The 19,616-nt window shown below is 46.6% G+C and overlaps 1 protein-coding gene across 1 annotated transcript in view; it reads right to left on the bottom strand.

Moving 5' to 3' along the window:
• Fgf2 (fibroblast growth factor 2) overlaps positions 1-17,088 on the bottom strand; it is a 52,287-nt gene extending 35,199 nt beyond the window's left edge. The window contains exon 1 of the mRNA XM_021158769.3: positions 16,713-17,088. Within this exon, the coding sequence (XP_021014428.1) occupies positions 16,713-16,887 (175 nt within the window). The 5' untranslated portion in view covers positions 16,888-17,088. The remainder of the gene's footprint in view (positions 1-16,712) is intronic.
• Positions 17,089-19,616: the final 2,528 nt, after the last annotated feature.

Consider the following 19,616-nt stretch of genomic DNA (forward strand, 5'->3'; position numbering starts at 1 on the left):
ACATGAAGCCCTAGCTCCTAGGAGACAGATGCAGAAGTACTGTTGAATATTCAAGGGCAGTTTGGGTGACCTAGCAAGTCAGTGAGGTTCAGGCAAGCCAGGGGATGTATAGCAAGACCCTGTACCATTGTGAGAGAGAGAGAGAGAGAGAGAGAGAGAGAGAGAGAGAGAGAGAGAGAGAGAGAGAGAGAGAGAGAGAGAAAGGAAAAAGAAAGGAAAGGAAGGGAAAGGGAAAGGAAAAGGAAAAGGAAATGGAAAAGGAAAAGGAAAAAGAAAGAGAAAAGAAGAAAAGTGGTGCCCTCACTGTGCTAAACCCAGCCGGGTAGTTCACGGGCTTCTGAAACTAGCTGTGGGGATAATATGGCAGTGTCTGAGGCTATAGATTAGAGAAGCCTCAGGGTTCCGAAAGCAAGACTTCAGGGGCCATTCAGATGAGGGTGGGGGAAGCCAGCATGCTCAATGGATATCATAAGCCAGGTTTGTGAGCTTTCAGAGGAGAGCAAGGGCTCTGCTGGAAATTAGGGGCCTTTATGTTACATTCTGGCAAAATATCTTGCTACCTTATGCCCACATCCTACACTTGATCTTAGCCAAAAGGCCGAGAAGCAATTTACACCCACATTCTAACAAAAGGTCTGAGGCTGAATTCAAAAAATGATAGGCTAAATTGTTCAGAGAAGGTAGTTCTGCAGCAGTGTGGTATCTAGCCTGTGGAATGGTTATTACTCAATGCTTTTAACCAGGTTTATGGTGAGAGAGGACATACAGGCAATACATGCAGTTTGGCACAAGAGGAGGGTGGCTGGAATTACAGCAGGGGATAAAGAACTGAGGATAAAGCAGTGGCGGCCACTAGAGGGATTAATGCAAGGGATACTGTACGGTCAACACAGAGATAAAGTACATAAGACTATACCCATCAAGAGCTAGTGCTGCTGTAGAGGTTCCCTCTCAACAAGCCAACAAGGCACACAAAGGCTACCACAGCTATAGTGAGGGTGTTCACGCTACAGAGCCAGCAGCAGAACTTCACCACATGGTACTAGTTTTTGCAGATGTGCAAAATGCAAGAATTCTAAGATCATAGAGACTTAAAGTTCCCAGAAGCCACAGAGAACAGGCTGCACTAGATTCCCTATCAAGTGGCCCCAAGAGGCCACTGTGTAAAGCTGTTCATTCGAAGCCTGATTGTAGTGGAGAGTCTAGGATGCAATAGATGCCAAGCATGTGGGCCACCCTCCAAGGAGAGGTGTAGGTACTAAGTATAGCCAAGAGAAAGGACATATGCTTTGGGCATCAGAACAGGACAGGTGGGTCCACCCATGCCTGTTACAGTCCTGGATGCCAGACAGGGATCTCTCTGCTGGATTCTATCTTCCTGGATAGATCAGTCTTTCCTTGCTCTGTGTATTCCTCCATTTGGGCTTTGGACCTTTAAATGATGTTGGAACTGTGGTGACATTTGCAATGTGAGATGGCTGTGAACCTCTGCGAGTCACAGATAGAATAGTATGGTTTGAATGGCAAATGTCCCACAGGTTCATGTGTTTGGATATTTAGTCTCCAGCTGGTGACACTATCGTGGGAGGTGGTGCAGCCTTAGGAGATAAAGCATTTTTAGAAAATGTGGGTTGCTGGGTGCGTGAGGGTACCTTATGGGTTATAGCAATGATTTAGACCTAACCATGGTTTCCCAATCAGCCTCCAAGTAAGCAAATGGCTTCACTTTCCTTTTTTTTTTAAACAATTTTTTATTAATTTTCTTCATTTACATTTCAAGTGCTATCCCGAAAGTCCCTCATACACTGCGCCCCCCCCCCATTCCCCTGCTCTCCAACCCACTCCCGCTTCCTGGAACACATTTCTTTTTTTTTGTTTTTTAAATTAGGTACTTTCTTCATTTACACTTCCAATGCTATCCCAAAAGTCCCCCATATCCTCCCCCCACACTCCCCTACCCACCCACTCCCACTTCTTGGCCCTGGCGTCAGCCTCCAAACACTGACACCATTGCATACACTAGCAAGATTTTGCTGAAAGGACCCTGATATAGCTGTCTCTTGTGAGGCTATGTCGGGGCCTAGCAAACACAGAAGTGGATACTCACAGTCAGCTATTGGATGGATCACAGGGCCCCCAATGGAGGAGCTAGAGAAAGTATCCAAGGAGCTAAAGAGATCTGCAACCCTGTAGGTGGAACAACATTATGAACTAACCAGTACCCCGGAGCTCTTGACTCTAGCTGCATATGTATCAAAAGATGGCCTAGTCAGCCATCAGTGGAAAGAGAGGCCCATTGGTCTTGCAAACTTTATATGGCTTCACTTTCTTGTTGCCCAAGCCACAAGCCACTCGCTTCACAAGGCTTCCTCTCTATGGTGGGCTGTACTTCCCCAGAGAGACAGCCTTCAGGTGGCTTCCTCCCTCAGGTGGCTGCATATCAGGAATTTTGTCACAGTGACAAATAGGCAACCCCACCCATGCATGCACAGGGCCTGGTGTTCAATCCCTGGTATAACAATAATAAAGATAAATCAGTATCGACATTTTATCCTTTATATCATTTAGAGTGAATATGTGCTTCCAATGTATTACATGACATTAGATCATTAATAAACGTATTTAGAAAATAAGAGGTCAGCCTAGAGACAGAAATTTTGTCCATGGACTAAAAGGCAGACGAGCAAATACCATGAGCATATTATACCAGATTTAACAATGGGAACAGCAGGAACACCATGATCTAGAAGTCAAAATAAGCCAGGTAATGGTGGTGCACACCTTTAATTCCTGTACTCGGTAGGCAGAGGCAGGCAGAGGTAGGCAGAGGCAGACAGAGGCAGGAAGACAGGCAGGTCTCTGTGAGTTCCAGGTCTACAAAGTGAGTTCCATGACAGCCAAGGCTACATAGGGAAATCATGTCCAAAATAAATAAACAGATAAGCAAATAAATGTCAAAATAAAAATAGAAATAAAGCCTTGGCCTAAGCAAGAAACAAACTGGGGGAGGGGCAGATGGCTTCCTTTAGCTTTACGCATAGCATAGCCCCCATCCAAAGAGAAATGTTGTAACTTCAAAGGCCTAGGATGTATACCCAGGTACCCACCCCTACAAACTCAGATAACATGGGAGAAAAACGGACAAACTTCTCTTCAACAGAGAAAACAAACTATCTTTGCTTCTGGAAGATGTTTACATGACTCATGCCATGTTCTCTTCATTGTGTGGCCACTTGGACCTTGAGGATAGCAGCTTTCCTCTGCCAGCCCCTGAGCCTTGGTTCTTAATTTTCATGCTTGTAATGTGGATGCATTGTTCAGTACGTCAAGCAAAATCAGAACTTGGATCTCACTGCCACAAAACCAGTTTCTGGTCACATTTCTGTCATGTGGAACTCTGCGGTGGGCCTGTCTTCTAAACAGGACGATTCTAGAATGCAGAATTCACTGCTTGTTCTCATAGACAGAGACCAGGGCTTGAAATGCCTCAAGTGAAAAACCTTTTCTTATCTGTAAAATGAAGAATGATCCTTGATCCATAAGCTTGTAGTTGAGATTTAAACAATTCTGTTTCTAAAGAGGAAAAGAACATGTCCTCAAAATTGTCATTCATTCATTCATTCATTCATTGGTTCAATACTGAGTAAATGTATGGTCCTTGGATACAGCGGTGAAAGCTGACCACCTAGCCCTCCTCCCTGTAGGGCGGAGGAAATCTGCCTCTCAGTGTAGGAATCCATTATCTGAATGAGGTCAGACAGATCCATGAATTCATCATGGCGTTTGTATCAACCCTTCAGAAATCAATACGGGCCGCACTTTTCTGCCCTTTGACAGCTAAGGGTATCTCTGCAGCTGCTTTTAATTCCAGCAACTTCTGTAGCTCATTTCTTCACATACTAGCAAACACAACCACAGCCTTTCAAATCACTCTTGAATTATATTCCAGTTCTGTGATTCTGGGTTTTGAATAACTGATATAAAATGAATAAGAAATAAGGCTAAGAGTCCTTACATAAAGAGGAAAGGTTAAATGAGACTTAGACAAAGGATCTTAAAATATCTATTTCTGCCAGGCGTGGTGGCGCATGCCTTTAATCCCAGCACTTGGGAGGCAGAGGCAGGCGGATTTCTGAGTTCGAGGCCAGCCTGGTCTACAAAGTGAGTTCCAGGACAGCCAGGGCTACACAGAGAAACTCTGTCTCGAAAATAAATAAATAAATAATATCTATTTCTGTTAAGCTGGAAAACAACAGAAAAATACAACAGTAAAATGCAAGAACATACCATCCCAGATCCAGAACATCCAAAACCAAAGCCTTTCCTCGTACGTCTCCACCAGCCAGTTAGTAAATAATAGTTTCCCCAACATACATACGTTCATGCTATGCAACACCCATGTGCAGCCTATGCACACACAAACATGCACATGTCACCTTTAAATGAGACCAAGGTTAAAAGTAGCTATAAGAAAAATTTCAACCTTCATTAAAATACAATAGAAAAATAAAAAAGGAAGAAGACACACACATACCAGGTATTGTTTTAAAGATACTATATATTCCGGATGATGGTAGTGCACACCTTTAATCCCAGCATTTGGGAGGCAGAGACAGGCAGATCTCTGAATTCAAGGCCAGCCCTGGTCTACAGAGTGAATCCCATGACAGGAAGAGATACCTTGTCTCAAAAAAAAAAAAACAAAAACAAAAAAACAAAAACAAAAAACAAAAAACTACCTCCCAAAAGATACTATATTAAATACATAATACGTATATATAGTAGAAAAATATATTTCTAATTCAATACAAAGTCTGCTCATCAGGTAGTATGTCCCCCAAAGTAATTTTTGTTTTCCAGCAATCTTAATAAGTGTGCGATTTGTCTTCACATACCCCATCACTGTCCCTTGAAAAGGAACCTTTAAATGGAGGCACCGCTCCACTGTTTCATGCACTTCCGGTTCCTGTTTGTATAATGACCATTACAAAACCTATGAATTGTTTCCTGTTTATAAAATGATTCAATCTAGAGAGGAGGCAGAGGAGACAGTTATTCAGGGATGGTTATTCAGCCCTCTCTCCTCCACCCTCCCCTGCAGACATCCCATTACAAAGAGCCTGACTCACTCTGTCACACAGCCTCGGTCCTTCTAAGAGTTTTGCGGATTGTTATGATGAATACTGGCTTGTAAATCTGAGTGAAGCTCTCTGCGCCATTTCCTCACAGCCAAAACGGACATCAACAAGGGTGCCAGGCAGCCCTCAGTCCTCCTTTATGAAGTGATCTGTGGTTTGCCACTTGGAACAAGAGCGGCTTAGTCATTAAGGTGCCCGAGTCAAGTATGCACCGCTTCCCCCAACCCCAGTCTGCGTTCCTCAGTGAGATGATGGTGAAGCATTCTGGCACCTGGCACAGAGATCTGCTGGCTTCCTCTGTGAGAGGCCAGGAAGCAGTTCTGGAGCTGAGCGTCAAGATCAAATAGAAGCAGTGAGTCTCTCCTCCAGAGCTGGGGAGAAAGCTAGGGAGAAAGGCTTCCATGGGAGCATTGCTTGCTCGGGCTAGTGAGAAAGGTGCCTGAACAGAAGAACTGCGGGGCTACCATGGCAACTCACACTGCACATCCCTCACATGCCATCGTGCTTACTAACATCGCAGTCCTTAGACACAGTCCTGTGGCAGAATGCTCACCTAGCTCAAAGTAAAAAGAGAGAGAGAGAGAGAGAGAGAGAGAGAGAGAGAGAGAGAGAGAGAGAGAGAGAGATGGAAAGGGGGAAGGCTAGAAAAAAAGGAGGGAAGAATGGCGGGAAGGAACAGAGAGGGAGGGAAGCTGGCTGGTTGAACCCCCATTACACCTCACACAGACCCCAAATTCAGAAACGGAGGCACGGGGAGCCTCAAAGGAGCAAGCAGCTCAACCCCAGTCTCTCAACACACAAGAAACTGTGGAGCTGTTTAAGAAACCCAGAGTGTCTAGACTACTTCAGTGTTTTAAAAATCCCTTCTAGGCTCAATCCAACTGGGGATGGTACTGACAACTCTGAGAACTGACTGCGTTGTGGATGGTCCACAGGAGCTGGGCGGGGAGGGAGAGGAAACAGGGGTTCCAGCTAGAATGGTCAGCCTGGCTGAAGTAAGAAAGGGGCATGGCCAGGAGGCCAGAAGGCAGGCAGAAAGTTCTGGCTAGCTTGCTCGGCGAATGGTTAACACACGAAACATTTCTGAGTGGCTACTGCGAGTGAGGGTGGATTAAGGAATTGTGACCGACTCCTTACTTCAAGGTGGTCACAGATCCAGTTCAATACACAGATGCATAAACCATCAGGTAAATAAAAGTGTTTGCCTCTACAGTAGGGCAGGAGTCAAAAACTATGGACTCTGCAAGCTCTCCTTGGGAAGACAGAGAAGGGGTCAGAGGGAGCTGCTGAGGTAGGTTATGTTGGATTTTCTCAGAGAACAGTAAGAATGGGAGGAGGGTGCCAGAGGGAAATTGAGGAGACAGAGTAATTGGAAAACTGAAACTAGATTAGGAGAGTCCAACTGTGGAAAGAGAGGTGGATCTACCACGGCAGAGGCACCGAGGCATCGAGCACGGCAGTCTTGGGGATTTCGACAATCGGCAGAGACAGAGACAGAAGATGCTGATGGTCGTGGGATGATTAGGTTACACTGACAGAAGGAGTCTCCGTGACAGATTGTCCAGATCAGATGGGTCTGGAGGCGAGTCTGTGAGGATTACCTTGGTTATGTTAACTGATGTGAGAGGATGGAACCTAAAAATGGAGGGCCGCCATCCTTTAGGTCTAGCTCCCAGACTGTAGCACTGTCAGGAAAGTGAGCTGAGCTTCACCTCTCTGTGCTCAACTGTGGCTGCAATGTGATTACACTTTAAGGTCCTGCCGCCTTTATCTCCCTGCTAACCTGTAATTGTGTGATTTTCTCCTTGAGTTGCTTTCTGTTGGGTATTTTGACACAGCCACATTTGAGAACATCAACAGGTGTAGTTAATAATTCGGGAAAGCAGCAGAAGGAACCAAGAGGAGGGCAAATAAGACCCTGAAGACTGGGAGACAGAACCAAGTGTGGACGTGCACACATACTTAATGAGGAAAGGGAAAGGCAGCTGGTCTCAGTCTCTGGCCTCTAGAAAAGCAGCTTAACAGACATGGAAACTCGGTAGGAGAAGGACCCATCCTGAGCTAGTGACTTGCTATGCTGAGGCATGGTGGGCGCCTGTCCTTAGAACAGTGGAAACACAGGGGCAGGGGATTGCAAGAGACTAAAAGGGACCTGCTCAAGAAATTCTAGAACTTACACAGAGAGGAGAGAGAGAGAGAGAGAGAGAGAGAGAGAGAGTGAGAGAGAGAGAGAGAGAGAGAGAGAGAGAGAGATTCAAAACCGAGAGGCAGGGAACAGCAAAGCAAAAGACCAGACACAAGAAGCATGCAGGAAATCAGCTGGGCAGGGGACGGGAACTCTCTTAATGTAGATGATTGAAACCCAAGGACTCCAAGAAGCCAGGCAACAGTGCCACGTGTCATGGGAAGGTGGCAAGCTGGGAAAGCTGGTGGCAAGCTGGGAAAGGCACTGGAGGATGAAATGCACTGGAGGATGGTTTCTCAGTGGTTGGCACAGAACCCTGAGGCCAAGGCGAGGTTGAAAGGATTTTATAAAATGGAAAGCAGGTGGAATGAATCAAAGGAGACAATGGGCCTCGGGGTTTGAACCACTGAGAAAGCATCAATAGCTCTCAGAACTGGAGGAAAAATGAATCCCACAGCTCATTATTAAATAATAATCCTAAATGCTGCAGGCCATAGTGGCTCACAACAGTAATCCCAGCACTTGGGGTTGAGACAGGGGGATCGATCACCAAGGGTTCCAGACTAGTTTGTGCTTCAAAGGAAGAGCTCTTGCTATCCTTACAGAGGCCACAGGTCAGGCCCAGCATATCTGTAATTCCAGCTCCTGGGTACCCAACTCCCTCTTCTGGCCTCAGTATGCATGCACAGTTACAACATACATACATACACGCACACACACTCACACACACACCATGCAGTGACAAGACAGACACACATGTATGTAAGTTTTTCAAATCTAAAGCAAAAGTGATAAATGCTCTTAAAGAAATCAGAACTGCTGATCAAATTAAGCTGTACTGTTCATTTAAACTGAGAAGCAATCATCTTTTTATTGATTACCCTTAAAAAGAAAAAAGCCTCCAAGGTATACTAAATTTCCCAAATACAACACTGCGAGATAAAATTATCTTGAATGAAGTCTGAGCAAGTGTCTGCACACACTGCAGCCTACAAGCCTCAGCTGAGCAGGTGTCCGTGGGGAACGCTCCGCCATCCCCAAACACTCAGGGTGTACTGAGTTAACTCATCTCACAGAGAGGTCCGGGATCCTCCCAGGAGTCCCAGCATCTTCTCAACAGTAAACTCACAGAACCCGGTCAGATCATTACTCCTTTGCACACATTTCTCTTAAGACAAATAAACCATCCTTTTCTGGGGGGATATAATTTGAATTCTTAATCATAAACTTGTATTATAAATTAATATAATTAACTATGAATTAAATAAAGGTAACTCTTTGAATGCTTCCATTGCACCTGGCATGTAACCCTGGTTTTGACCTGTTTTCCTTCATCTCCTTAATCTCCAAAATACTCTGAAAACCTGGGAACTTTTACTGAGGAATTCTACTGATGATCCAAGAGAGAGGTCAACTGAGGTCAATAACACTTTGAAAAGGGACACGTGCGCACACGAGGCACACGCACATACACATGCGCACACACACACACATGCGCACACACACACACACACACACACACACACACGCACACACACACTCCAGGTTGCTATGATTGAGTGAGCAAGCAGCAAGGCTACACCGGGTAAATCACCTTGAGTAGGAAGCGACGCAGAGGTCTGTCTACTAGGAAGAGACAGAAGTTAAACACTGAATACTGGCTCACTGTTCCTGCATTTCTTCAGACTAAAAATAATCAGACAGAGGTTAAGGGCAGTCCACTCCGGCTTCTAAGAGCCACTGTCTGTGACTCAGAAGGGACCTCACAACCTGCTCGCAGCCTCTCCTATGTTCCAGAGGCACACAACAACACAACACAACGTAGAGGGCCCCGGGCCACAATTATTAAAAAGAACTTTGATAGGCAGATAGTTAGCTGATCTAATGGTGGGTATAAGAAGCAAACATCTCAAACCACAGTGAATTTTATCTGTCTGATGCTTGGCTAGAGTTCCATAGTATAAGAATTATTTCTAATTTGTTACAAGCATAAGTGAAACCATCTTGAATAACTTGAACACCATTTTTTGTGACTTGAAATAATGCAATGCTTCCAAGATAGGAGCCGGCCACGGGTAAGTGGATAAGCAGCTTCAATGTGAGCCAAGCCCAAACAGACTTTGATGTGCTAATGAACTAGCCCTAAACTGTGAGCCTTAGTAGCCCAATGCTAATACCCACTGGAGTTATTTAAAAAAAAAAATGGAACTTTATAGATGGCTCCCAGGATTGTACTGCTGTGCTTCTGAGACCATATTTCAAGGCCCTGTGCTGATACTTATGAGCCAGGGAACTCTGAGACTGGCCACTATGTGGCTGGCTCTGGCTTACCTATCACACATGCTCACCTGACAGCACTACTCCCTTCTCCCATACTCTTACTGATCTTCTGGGACCTCTAACAATGCCATCCTCCTGGCCTGCCACAGCTGAGGGACCTCATGGTGGCTTGGCTTTCTCCCGAATCCTTCTCACCAGGGAGGATTGACTCCCCAGTGGAAACCTGCAGCTTTTTCTGCCTGACCAACCAACAGTTCTCCACTTGGTGAGATGTCTGTTTCCATGAGATCACCATAACATTTACATAGCATATGTGACAAGCAAATCATATATTTTTGGTTGTGAGCCTAGCCTTTAATGGCTGAGCCATCTCTCCAGCCCGTGACAAGCAAATCTTGTGTGAACATCCTCATTGACAAACATATTGCAGCAGCAGTGGCCTGTGCTCTCTGCATAAATAAGATACAAACACACACACACACACACACACCCATACACACACACACACACATGGCCTAAGTGTTTAGCAATGACAAAAGGACAAGACTAGATTCTTGACATTAAAACCCAGAAAGCTCAAAAAAACAACAACAACAACAACAACAACAAGTAAACAAACAAAAACCCAACACAAAGACTTGTTTGGACAGACTATGCTAATGAAGTTAAGCTGTGTGCCCCAGATGTGCTCATTTTGTGGCCAGCCTTCTTACAGATGTGCGCTTCAGGGCAAAGAGGCCTGGGAAGACTGTTGGAAGACCAACAAAGACAGGACTTGGGAAAAGATGAGAAGACTCCCAACACGTGTAGTCACCATCCAACTGTCAGTGCAAGAGACCCTACAGGCCCCTACTAGCACGCTGAGGACAGATGGCCAGCATCACTGAACGTTCACTTGCAAGCTTGGTCATAGTTTGTTAATTGCATCTACAAGATTTTTTTTTCAAATTGAACTTTTAAATGATGTCTGTTTATATCACATGACATAAATCAGAGAATTCTCAGATTGTCATAGTGTCAAAAGTCTGGTTACATAATGGATGTTGTGTAAATCCAACAAAAGCCCTCAGGGCACATCAGGAGGGGATCTTGCCTCCTTCAGGCTGATGTCACTTGGCATTAAGCTCATCTTTTAAAGACTCCTAAGGTGTGGTAATATCTGTGACTCATGAATTGTCCTTTCATTGCAGTACAGATTACATGACTTCCAGGATTAATGAGCTGAGAGGCTGACCTCATTTGTTTACTGCACACAAACAGCATTACCGTAAATACCATGCTTATTAAGGCAAATTGGCAGGAACAACTTGCCAGATATGACCAGAGGAGGGGAGGGCCAGAGCATCTAGAACCATTAAATGAATGGCTGCATTTACACGGGGCAATGGAAAAGCTAAGGCTACGTTGCCCAGAATTCTCACAAAACAGCAAGAGTGGGCTCATGGAGCCCTCGAAGCATCTGGCCCTCACTGTCCAGAAACTGAGGAAGATTAGCCACAGGCATCCAGAGGGTACCACAACTACAGAACAGGAGAGGGCAAGGAGGCTGTAAAGGCAGGCCTGGCAGGTTGGCGGCTAAGTGGGCAAGAAGCTGGGTCAGGAGAGTGAATCAGGAGGGTAACTCAGGCCACTGGCTACTTCTCTGAGCTTCAACAAAATGAGATCTGTGAATTTCACAACCCGTGTTTTTATTTTTGGCGCCATGTGGAATGCGTCGAGTGGCAAAGAGTGCAGGAGGCAGGCTGACCTGGCTGTCATCCCCGCTCCTTGTGGGTAACCATCAACCTCTGCTGAGCTCAGGTCCCCAATCCCCCACCTGATGCCTGGAAGCAGAGAATTGTGACCAATCAGTAATCAGGAGAAGCCCAGGGTAGGTCCAGCATTTCTAATTACCTTCATTTCCCCTAACTAAGAACATCTGGAATAGATTTAATGCTAGCATGTCCACAGGCAGCCTACATCTCACACTCCTCCACATGCCATACGTGCTGCTTGGGGTAAAAATGTTCTTTCTCCTGGAACATTTCACGTGACACCCCCCCACACACCTCCCCATCCTACCTCCCTCCCACTTAAGGCTATAGAGCAGACACTCAATAAAGCAAGCGCATTTCCCGAGACATCAGAGGAAGCTTGCCAAGACCAAACTCAAGGATGCCGGAGGGAAGGTGTGTGCACAGCCCATGTGCTGGAGAAGCAGACTGTGATCTCTTGTGGCACCTTGCTTCTATCATAGCTCCCATGTCAAATAAAGATCTTGTAGGCCTTTAAGTGAAAAGGTCCAGAAAACAGGCCCCTCTGAGTGAAAAGAACTTGGGGAATAACCAGGAGGCGGGCAACACTGAGAACCTGGAAACCCCTGTGTTTGGGTGTCACCTCTGGCCTCCCTTCCAGGACACTCCATACTTGTCCTCACCTAGCTCATTTTCCTGTAGCTGAACTGTACTCCACAGCTACCCAGAACCCACTGTGTAGACCACAGTCTTCAAAGCATGCTCCCCAGAACTCCATGGCACTTGGGATTTCATTCAGTCGCTGTCTTAGTTAGGATTACTAGTGCTATGATGAAATACCATTACCAACGCAACTTGGGAGAGGAAAAGGTTTATATTTGGCTTACAGATCCTAGACCACAGTCCATTGTGGGGAGCCAAAGCAGAAACTTAAACTGGGTTGGAGACTGAAAGCAGGAGCTGATGCTGAAGCCATGGAAGGATGCTGCTAACTGGCTTGCTCCTCATGGCTTGCTCAGACTGTTTTCTTACAGAACCCAGGACCACCAGCCCAGGATGGTACCACCAACAATGGGCTGGGTCTTCCCCCATCAATCACTAATTAAGAAAATGTCCTATGTGGCTGCCTAAAACTGCAGTTCTCAACCTGTGGGTCTTGACCCCATTTATGTTATGATTTATAAAAGTAGTAAAACTACAGTTATGAAGTAGCAATGAAAATAATTTTATGGTTGGGGGTTACCACAACATGAGGAACTGTATTGAAGGGTGGCAGTGATAGGGATGCTGAGGAGCACTGGCCCACAGCCTGATCTTATGGAAGTGTTTTCTTAGATTGGCTCCCTCTGTCCTGACTCCAGCTTCTCCCAAGCTGACATTAACACCGGCCTGTACCGGCACCATGGGATTGTATCTGACTTTCAGAGCTCCCTGCACCTTGGAAGAGATCGAAACAGAAAGGACTAAATCACGGGGGATATAGTTCTGGGTCAAGTGGACCCCTTGAGGACTGAGACCACTCTTATTTCTCGGTTTGTTTGGGGAAGGGTATGGTTGAGGTGATACTGCCACTTTGTCTGCCCTTCAGCCTGCTGGACCATCAGTGGACTTCCCACATGCTAGGAAAGCATGCTGTATATAAGGGTATGTTCAAAAAAGTGATCTAGGTTGGTGCTTCGGTCAGGAAGAAGACATCCTTTAGACAACTTAGTTGTTGGCAAGGATCTTGGCGAGTTATTTTACTCCTGACTGTGACCATCTGCCTTTGCTAATGACAAAGTTAGCAAGTTTCTTAGTTCTAGAATGGTTTAGTTGGGGGCACACAGGAGGGTTCCCCACTAAATACACAGGAACGGCCCTCGTTAAACAGCAGGAGTACACCCTATTAAATAACAGGAGGTGCCCTCACTAAATATGGGAAGTGCCCTTTTAAGGTTATGATGTCTACAAATGTCTCTAACAGTTGTCAAATTACTCCATTTGAGAATCCCGCAGTTAGAGACTACAGAATTGAGGGTGGGGTGGGGTGGAGAAATGGCTCAGCAGTTAAGAGCATTTGCTTCTCTCAAAGAGGTTCAGATCTCAGCACTCACACGATGATGGCTCCCAATAATCCTAATTCTAGTTCCAGGAAATCCAGTATCCTTTTCTGACCCCCCACAGGCACTGCATGCAGGTGCTGCACAGACAGACAAGCAGGCAAAACACTCATGCACATAAAATAAAATAAAGCTGAAAAATAAATTTTAAGTAAAATTACAAACTAAGTTGTACATGGTGACAAATGACCTCTAATCCCACAACTCAGAAGGCAGGAGGCTGAGGCAGGAAAATCTTGAGTTTGAAACCAGCCTGGTTAGTAAAGATCTCTTCCCAATCTGTTGGTTGCTGTTTTGTCCTATTGACAGTGTTCTTTGCCTTACAGAAGCTTTGCAATTTTATGAGGTTCCATTTGTCAATTCTTGATCTTAGAGTATAAGATATTGGTGTTCTGTTCAGGAAACTTTCCTCTGTGCCCATGTGCACACTTTCTTCCTCACTTTCTTTTCTATTAGTTTCAGTGTATCTGGTTTTATGTGGAGGTCCTTGATCCACTTGGACTTGAGCTTTATACAAGGAGATAAGAATGGATCAATTTGCATTCCTCTACATGCTAACTGTTCTTCTTAAAATACCCATGGGAGGAGATACAAAGTGTGGAGCAGAGACTGAAGGAAAGGCCATGCAGAGACAGCCCCACCTGGGGATCCATACCATATACAGTTACCAAACCCAGACACTATTGTGGATGCCAACAAGTGCTTGCTGACAGGAGCCTGATATAACAGTCTCCTGAGAGGCTCTGCCAGTGCCTGACAAATACAGAAGTTGATGCTCTCAGCCAACCATTGGACTGAGCACAGGGTCCCCAAAGGAGGAGCTAGAGAAAGGACTCAAGGAGCTGAAGGGGTTTGCAGCCCCATAGGAGGAACAACAATATGAACCAACCAATACCCCCAGAGCTCTCAGGGACTAAACCACCAACCAACGAGTACACATGGAGGGACCCATGGCTCCAGTCGCATATGTAGCAGAGGATGGCCTTATTGGACATCAATGGGAAGAGAGGCCCTTGGTCCTGGTGAAGGCTCCATGCCCCAGTATAGGGGAATGCTAAGGTGATGAGGTAGGAGTAGGTGGGTGGGTGGGAGAGCACCCTCATAGAAACAGGGAGAGGGGGGTGGGACAGGGGCTTTTCAGAGGGGGAACCTGAAAAGGGGATAACATTTGAAATGTAAATAAAGAAAATATCTAATAAAAAAAGAAAAGAAGCCAGCCTGGGTTACATAGGGAGGTCCTATCAAAAAGAAGGAGGAGCAGGAGAAGGAGGAGGGGAAGAAGAAGAGGAGGAGAGGAACAACAACAACAACAACAATTGAAACCCACACGATATTTGGGAAGATGCACAACTGTTTTTACAGGGTGGCAGTATATTATGCAGTTCAGAATTATCCCCCACTCAGCTCTGGCTTATTATAAGGCAAAAGGCTTCAAAGAAAATATAATTCTGCAACTAACGCGTCGTGCAAAGACAAAAGCATCAGGTAGAGTTCCAAACAGAACCTAGACTGGGAGATGCTTTTCTGCCCCTTGTCTGCCCCTAGTCAGGAAACAAGCTTTCAAACAGCGTGTGCTTCAGCAAAGAATAAAACCACTCCAGACACATATCAGCTTGCCCTAGCAGCTGAGACAACGGCAGATGAAGCTCAGAGACAAAGACACATCGTTTAACTTCTACTCTACAGTAGAATAGAAAAATGGTGCTGGCTCATAGGATAGCTTTCAAACAAGTTTTCAGTTAATAAGGTTTTCTAAATTCCAGCAGGCCCGAAACAAATTATAGACACATAATCTCTTAGTGCTCTGGACTCAGGAAACAAGAAGTAGTGACAAGATGTTTTGCAGTGAGGACACAGCAGTGATACCAGCAGTAACAACAGAAAACACCATGCCACATTTTAAAAGGAGAGGAAAGCATCCAGGTAAAGTTTTACCGTTAAAATTGTAAGTCATGAGGTAGGTATTTTCAAACCCGCTTAAACAACATACGGTGTATTGAAAATCACTCTATTTCATTAATATGTACAGTTTTTATATTTTATGTCAGTTACATTTCCTATTATGCTTTAAATATACTCAGCAAATATCAAGCTGTATGTCACATTCACAAGGCAGCTTCTTTTGTTCATGGGGCTTCTGGTCTTTATGCTTCTTACATAGTGACTAGAATTCCCTGTGCATCTTAAAGACAGAGTTGCTGGACGGAAGACCTCAGGCCCCCAGAACACTTTCTCAAAAGCAAAAAAAAAAAAAAAAAAAAAAAGTCGGATCCCATCTGAACCCTTAAAAATGAATGCAGACTTTAAAGCAGATGTTTTAACTAAGCTCACTCATGCGGTCTCTATCACCTCAAATACTTAGAGACATAAAATAGCCAGCCCACTTGGGCCTTTGTAGCTAATGGCTCTTCAAGTGTGGTCCCCAGACAAGCATTTAGAATAGAAACTCAGAAATGGCGGGTGTTTCCTCCCTGCCTCAGGAGGCTGGGTCCAATCTGTGACAGCAAACGCTGCAGGTGACATCTAGGAGCCCTTAAAGTTGAGCCTACTGATTTAGGAGAGGATTGTATCCTGACCTATATCCATGACTGGGTATATTTCTATTACAAAATCCAAGCTGTAATTCTTATCTCGCCCACAAGGTACCTGCAAGGTAGGTCCCCCCACTTCAGTGCTATCAAGGGATCTGCACTTCACACTGAAACAAGGTCTGCCCTGCTTTACTAAGGAAGTCACGGGTTGGTTTGCTAGTCTCTTGTCTGTTTTGGCTCCCTTAACTTTCCTCTTTGGAGTAACTTGGAGACACTGGCTGGGTGGAGAATGTGATAGCTGTGAGAGGAAGGGCCGCATCCCTGTGGTTGGTCACCAAGTCAGAGTTGAAGGGCGGGGGTTTCAGCTGAAGAACATTTCATCCTGCCTCTGTTTCCTTGGGTGACTGCAGGATGCCAAGGAGCTCCAGAGCCCTGGTTGAGACACGCCTACCCCCAACCCCCAAGAGCCGCGGGTCCCTTGTCTCAAGCATCCTGGCATCCAGGCTGCAACAGGTGGCCTCTGAGAGACCAGCCCACCTGGAGTTGCGGCAGGGGCGGGAGTGGGGTTGGGTGGGGAGAGGTGCAGTGCGGGGACCCTATTCCTGAGGAGGACACCAGAATGAAGCTGCTTTCCTGTACCCCTGGGTCCACGGTGCCTAGGGGCCGCGTCTTAGTGTCCCAAGTCCCCGGGGGCGAGGGAGCAGTGTGGTCTAGACCATGCACGCGGGTGGGAAGTGGCAACTCACCGTGTGGGTCGCTCTTCTCGCGGACGCCATCCACGTGGCCGTCGGGATGGATGCGTAGGAAGAAGCCGCCGTTCTTGCAGTAGAGCCGCTTGGGGTCCTTGAAGTGGCCCGGTGGGAAGGCGGCGCCGCCGTCCTCCGGCAGTGCGGGAAGCGAGGTGATGCCGCTGGCAGCCATTGCCCTTCCGCGGCCCCGGGACCCCGCTGTGGCAGCTCTTGGGGCTCCCCGGCCCCGACCCCGGCCTCGGCCCCCCAGCGCGGCTCGCCCGCGGGCTGCCAGCCTCCCGGTCCGTGTCCCGCCGGGCTCCCAGCCCAGTGCAGCCGGACTCTTCCTGAAGCCGAGAGAGCCCCTTGAGTGTACAGCGGCCCGGGGCCGCGTCACCCCGCGTCCCCGCCTGCACCCCGGCCCCGTGCGCCCCCGCCCCGCGCGCCGCCTCCTCCCCACGCCCGGCGCCTCCAAGTTGCAAAGAATCTGTCCCGCTCGACAGAGCTTTCTCCAGGAGACTGCGGTGACGCAGCTCCTAAAGTTTAAATGCAAGTTTCTAACTTTCTCCGCTCCTGCCTTTTAACGCAGCGATGAGCCTTCCATTCAAAGCAGCAGAAGGGTCTAAACTGGGGAGGGATCGAGCCAGGCTTTGGAAATCTCCAGTCCCGTAGAGTACAAGCTGTGTAAGGATAGGGTGCAGGAGACAGAGGCCTAGAATGGGGTGCCTGGGTTTCCTTTCTGGGCATCCAGCCCGAGACAGCGTGGGAAGATGAAAACCGCTTGAGTCCTCAACACGTAAGAGCCCAGAACTGGCGCTTGCCCTGCCTCAGTTGTTAGAAGAACCGAGTCTCACAAAATTGCAGTTGGCAATTTTCAGTAGACCCCGATAGGCTTGACCCCAATAGATTGTCTGCACCTCTGCCCTGAAACTAGATAGCTTTTCTCCCCTACCTGTGGGGGAGCACCTCTACAGTGAGGGTGTTTGCCAAACTACCATTTGGAAAACCTACACACATCAAGGCTCTGCGGCAGAAAGGGTGAAGGCCAGGAGGGTGAGCAAGAGAACTGCTCTGAAGAGTCACACACCACGCGGAGTACCTCACTGAGGGGAAATGCAGATTTAGGGAAGCTTCTAGAAGTGTCACTATGACCTTAGCTGGAGAAGGTCATCCTGAAGGGCATCTACTTATCGTCTTCAGTCTTCTCGGAGGTCTTCACTCAAGTGTGTGGTGGGCGTTAGCAAATTCTCCAAAGCTGGACGACCAAGCCTTTTCTCCGTTGTGTACCAAGCAGAGGAGTGTGTGTGTTGTGTGCATATTCGTTTTCCTCTTGCCTCCTGCTAGGTTCACAGCCAAAGTCTTTACAACATGAGACAAATTAACATGAAAAGATACTAACTTACTTAATGTAAACCTGGAATCCTTGAAAGGAAAGAAAGACCTAAAAGCTACACACAGACCTGTGTATTTTCAGTCAAGTTGGAAGAAGTTGTGTTTAACTGTAGGGAATGGTGATTGAAGAGGGTGCCAGCTAATGGGCAGAAACTGGTGTGAGGAACTTAGTAAGTCTTGGCTGTTCTGATTCTGTGTCTCTGTCTTCAGAGATGGGGACTCCCTGACCTGTAAGTATATGGTGGACACTTCTCAAATGTGGGCTTTGTATCCTCAGTAAGAGAAGACTGAGGGGTATGAGAGCAACGGTCCTGCCTCCCCACCTCTCTCCCTCACCCTTCTCTCTCCCTCACCTTCCTCCTCTCTCTTTCCCTCCCCCCACTTCCTCCCTCTCTCTGGTGTTTCTAGACAGGGTTTCTCTGTGGTAGCAGTCCTAGAACTCACTCTGTAGGCCAGGCTGGCCTCCAATTCAGAGATCCACCTGCCTCTGCCTCCAGTGCTGTGATTCAAGGCCTGTGCCACCGTCCAGCCCTACTTTTTTCTTCAATGCTGTTTTCTTAAGATGCTGAGGTGCCCTCAACCCTCTCAGTTCTCTGACACCAGTGTCATAACCCTCCTTGGACAAAGGGGCACGAAATAGGAGCATGCCCCATCTCCTCTTTATGCCTCCTAGTTTTTGAGTAGGGTTTTCCCAGAAAGTGTTCAGAAATACTGCACTGCCGTATGTGATGACCAGTCTCATCAGTCTTCATTCAGGATCCAGTAAGAGGAGTAGCTCCCTTCTGGATGCTGAGCATGGCCCAGGGGAACAGGCGTAGCATCCCGCCCAGCGTTCCTGCAAGGCATTCCAGACAATAGCAAGTACAGCACAGGTTTGAGGAGCATCCGTGTTGGATAGTTAACCAGCTGGCATCAGCCAGACACTTGTGGAAGGAACTACATTCCATTCCTCGAGGAGGGGGTATCTATCCAACTCTTTCCTCATCCTAAAAATCCCATCCATACTTATGGGAAATGGTTAAGCTAACTATGAAACTCCAGACTTCCATACTAAATTGCTTATGGTTGCAAACATGCTGAAATGTGAATGTTTACCAATAGGAGCACATTTAATGAAGTGATTCATGTAGTGAATATTAGTGAGTATAGTAACTCACTGAAGGTTTATGAGCCTGCCATTACCAGATATAATTCTACAATGGACTATCGCTGGTTTGTTTTTAATGATTTCCTACATGGACTGAGAACTAGAGAAAGAAGTGAAAAATATAAGTTAGCCTGCAGTGTGTCCCCTACACTTTGTCTTTTGAGGTGATTCCCCCTCCCTGACACATGCATACACCGTGTTAACTGCCAGACTGTGTTGTACTCCAGGGACCCCTGCCCCTGGGCATCTGCAGGGAGAGGAAGAGCATTAAACTGTGCTTATGCTTTGCTTTCTAAGCTACACCTAATACATGGATAACTATTTCCTACTTACATGGCTGATTTTAAAATACACATAATACATAAGTATAATAATCAAGAAAA

The sequence above is a fragment of the Mus caroli genome, unplaced genomic scaffold (genome assembly GCF_978045245.1).
Source record: "Mus caroli unplaced genomic scaffold, Mus_caroli_1 scaffold_3, whole genome shotgun sequence".
Lineage (NCBI taxonomy): Eukaryota > Metazoa > Chordata > Mammalia > Rodentia > Muridae > Mus > Mus caroli.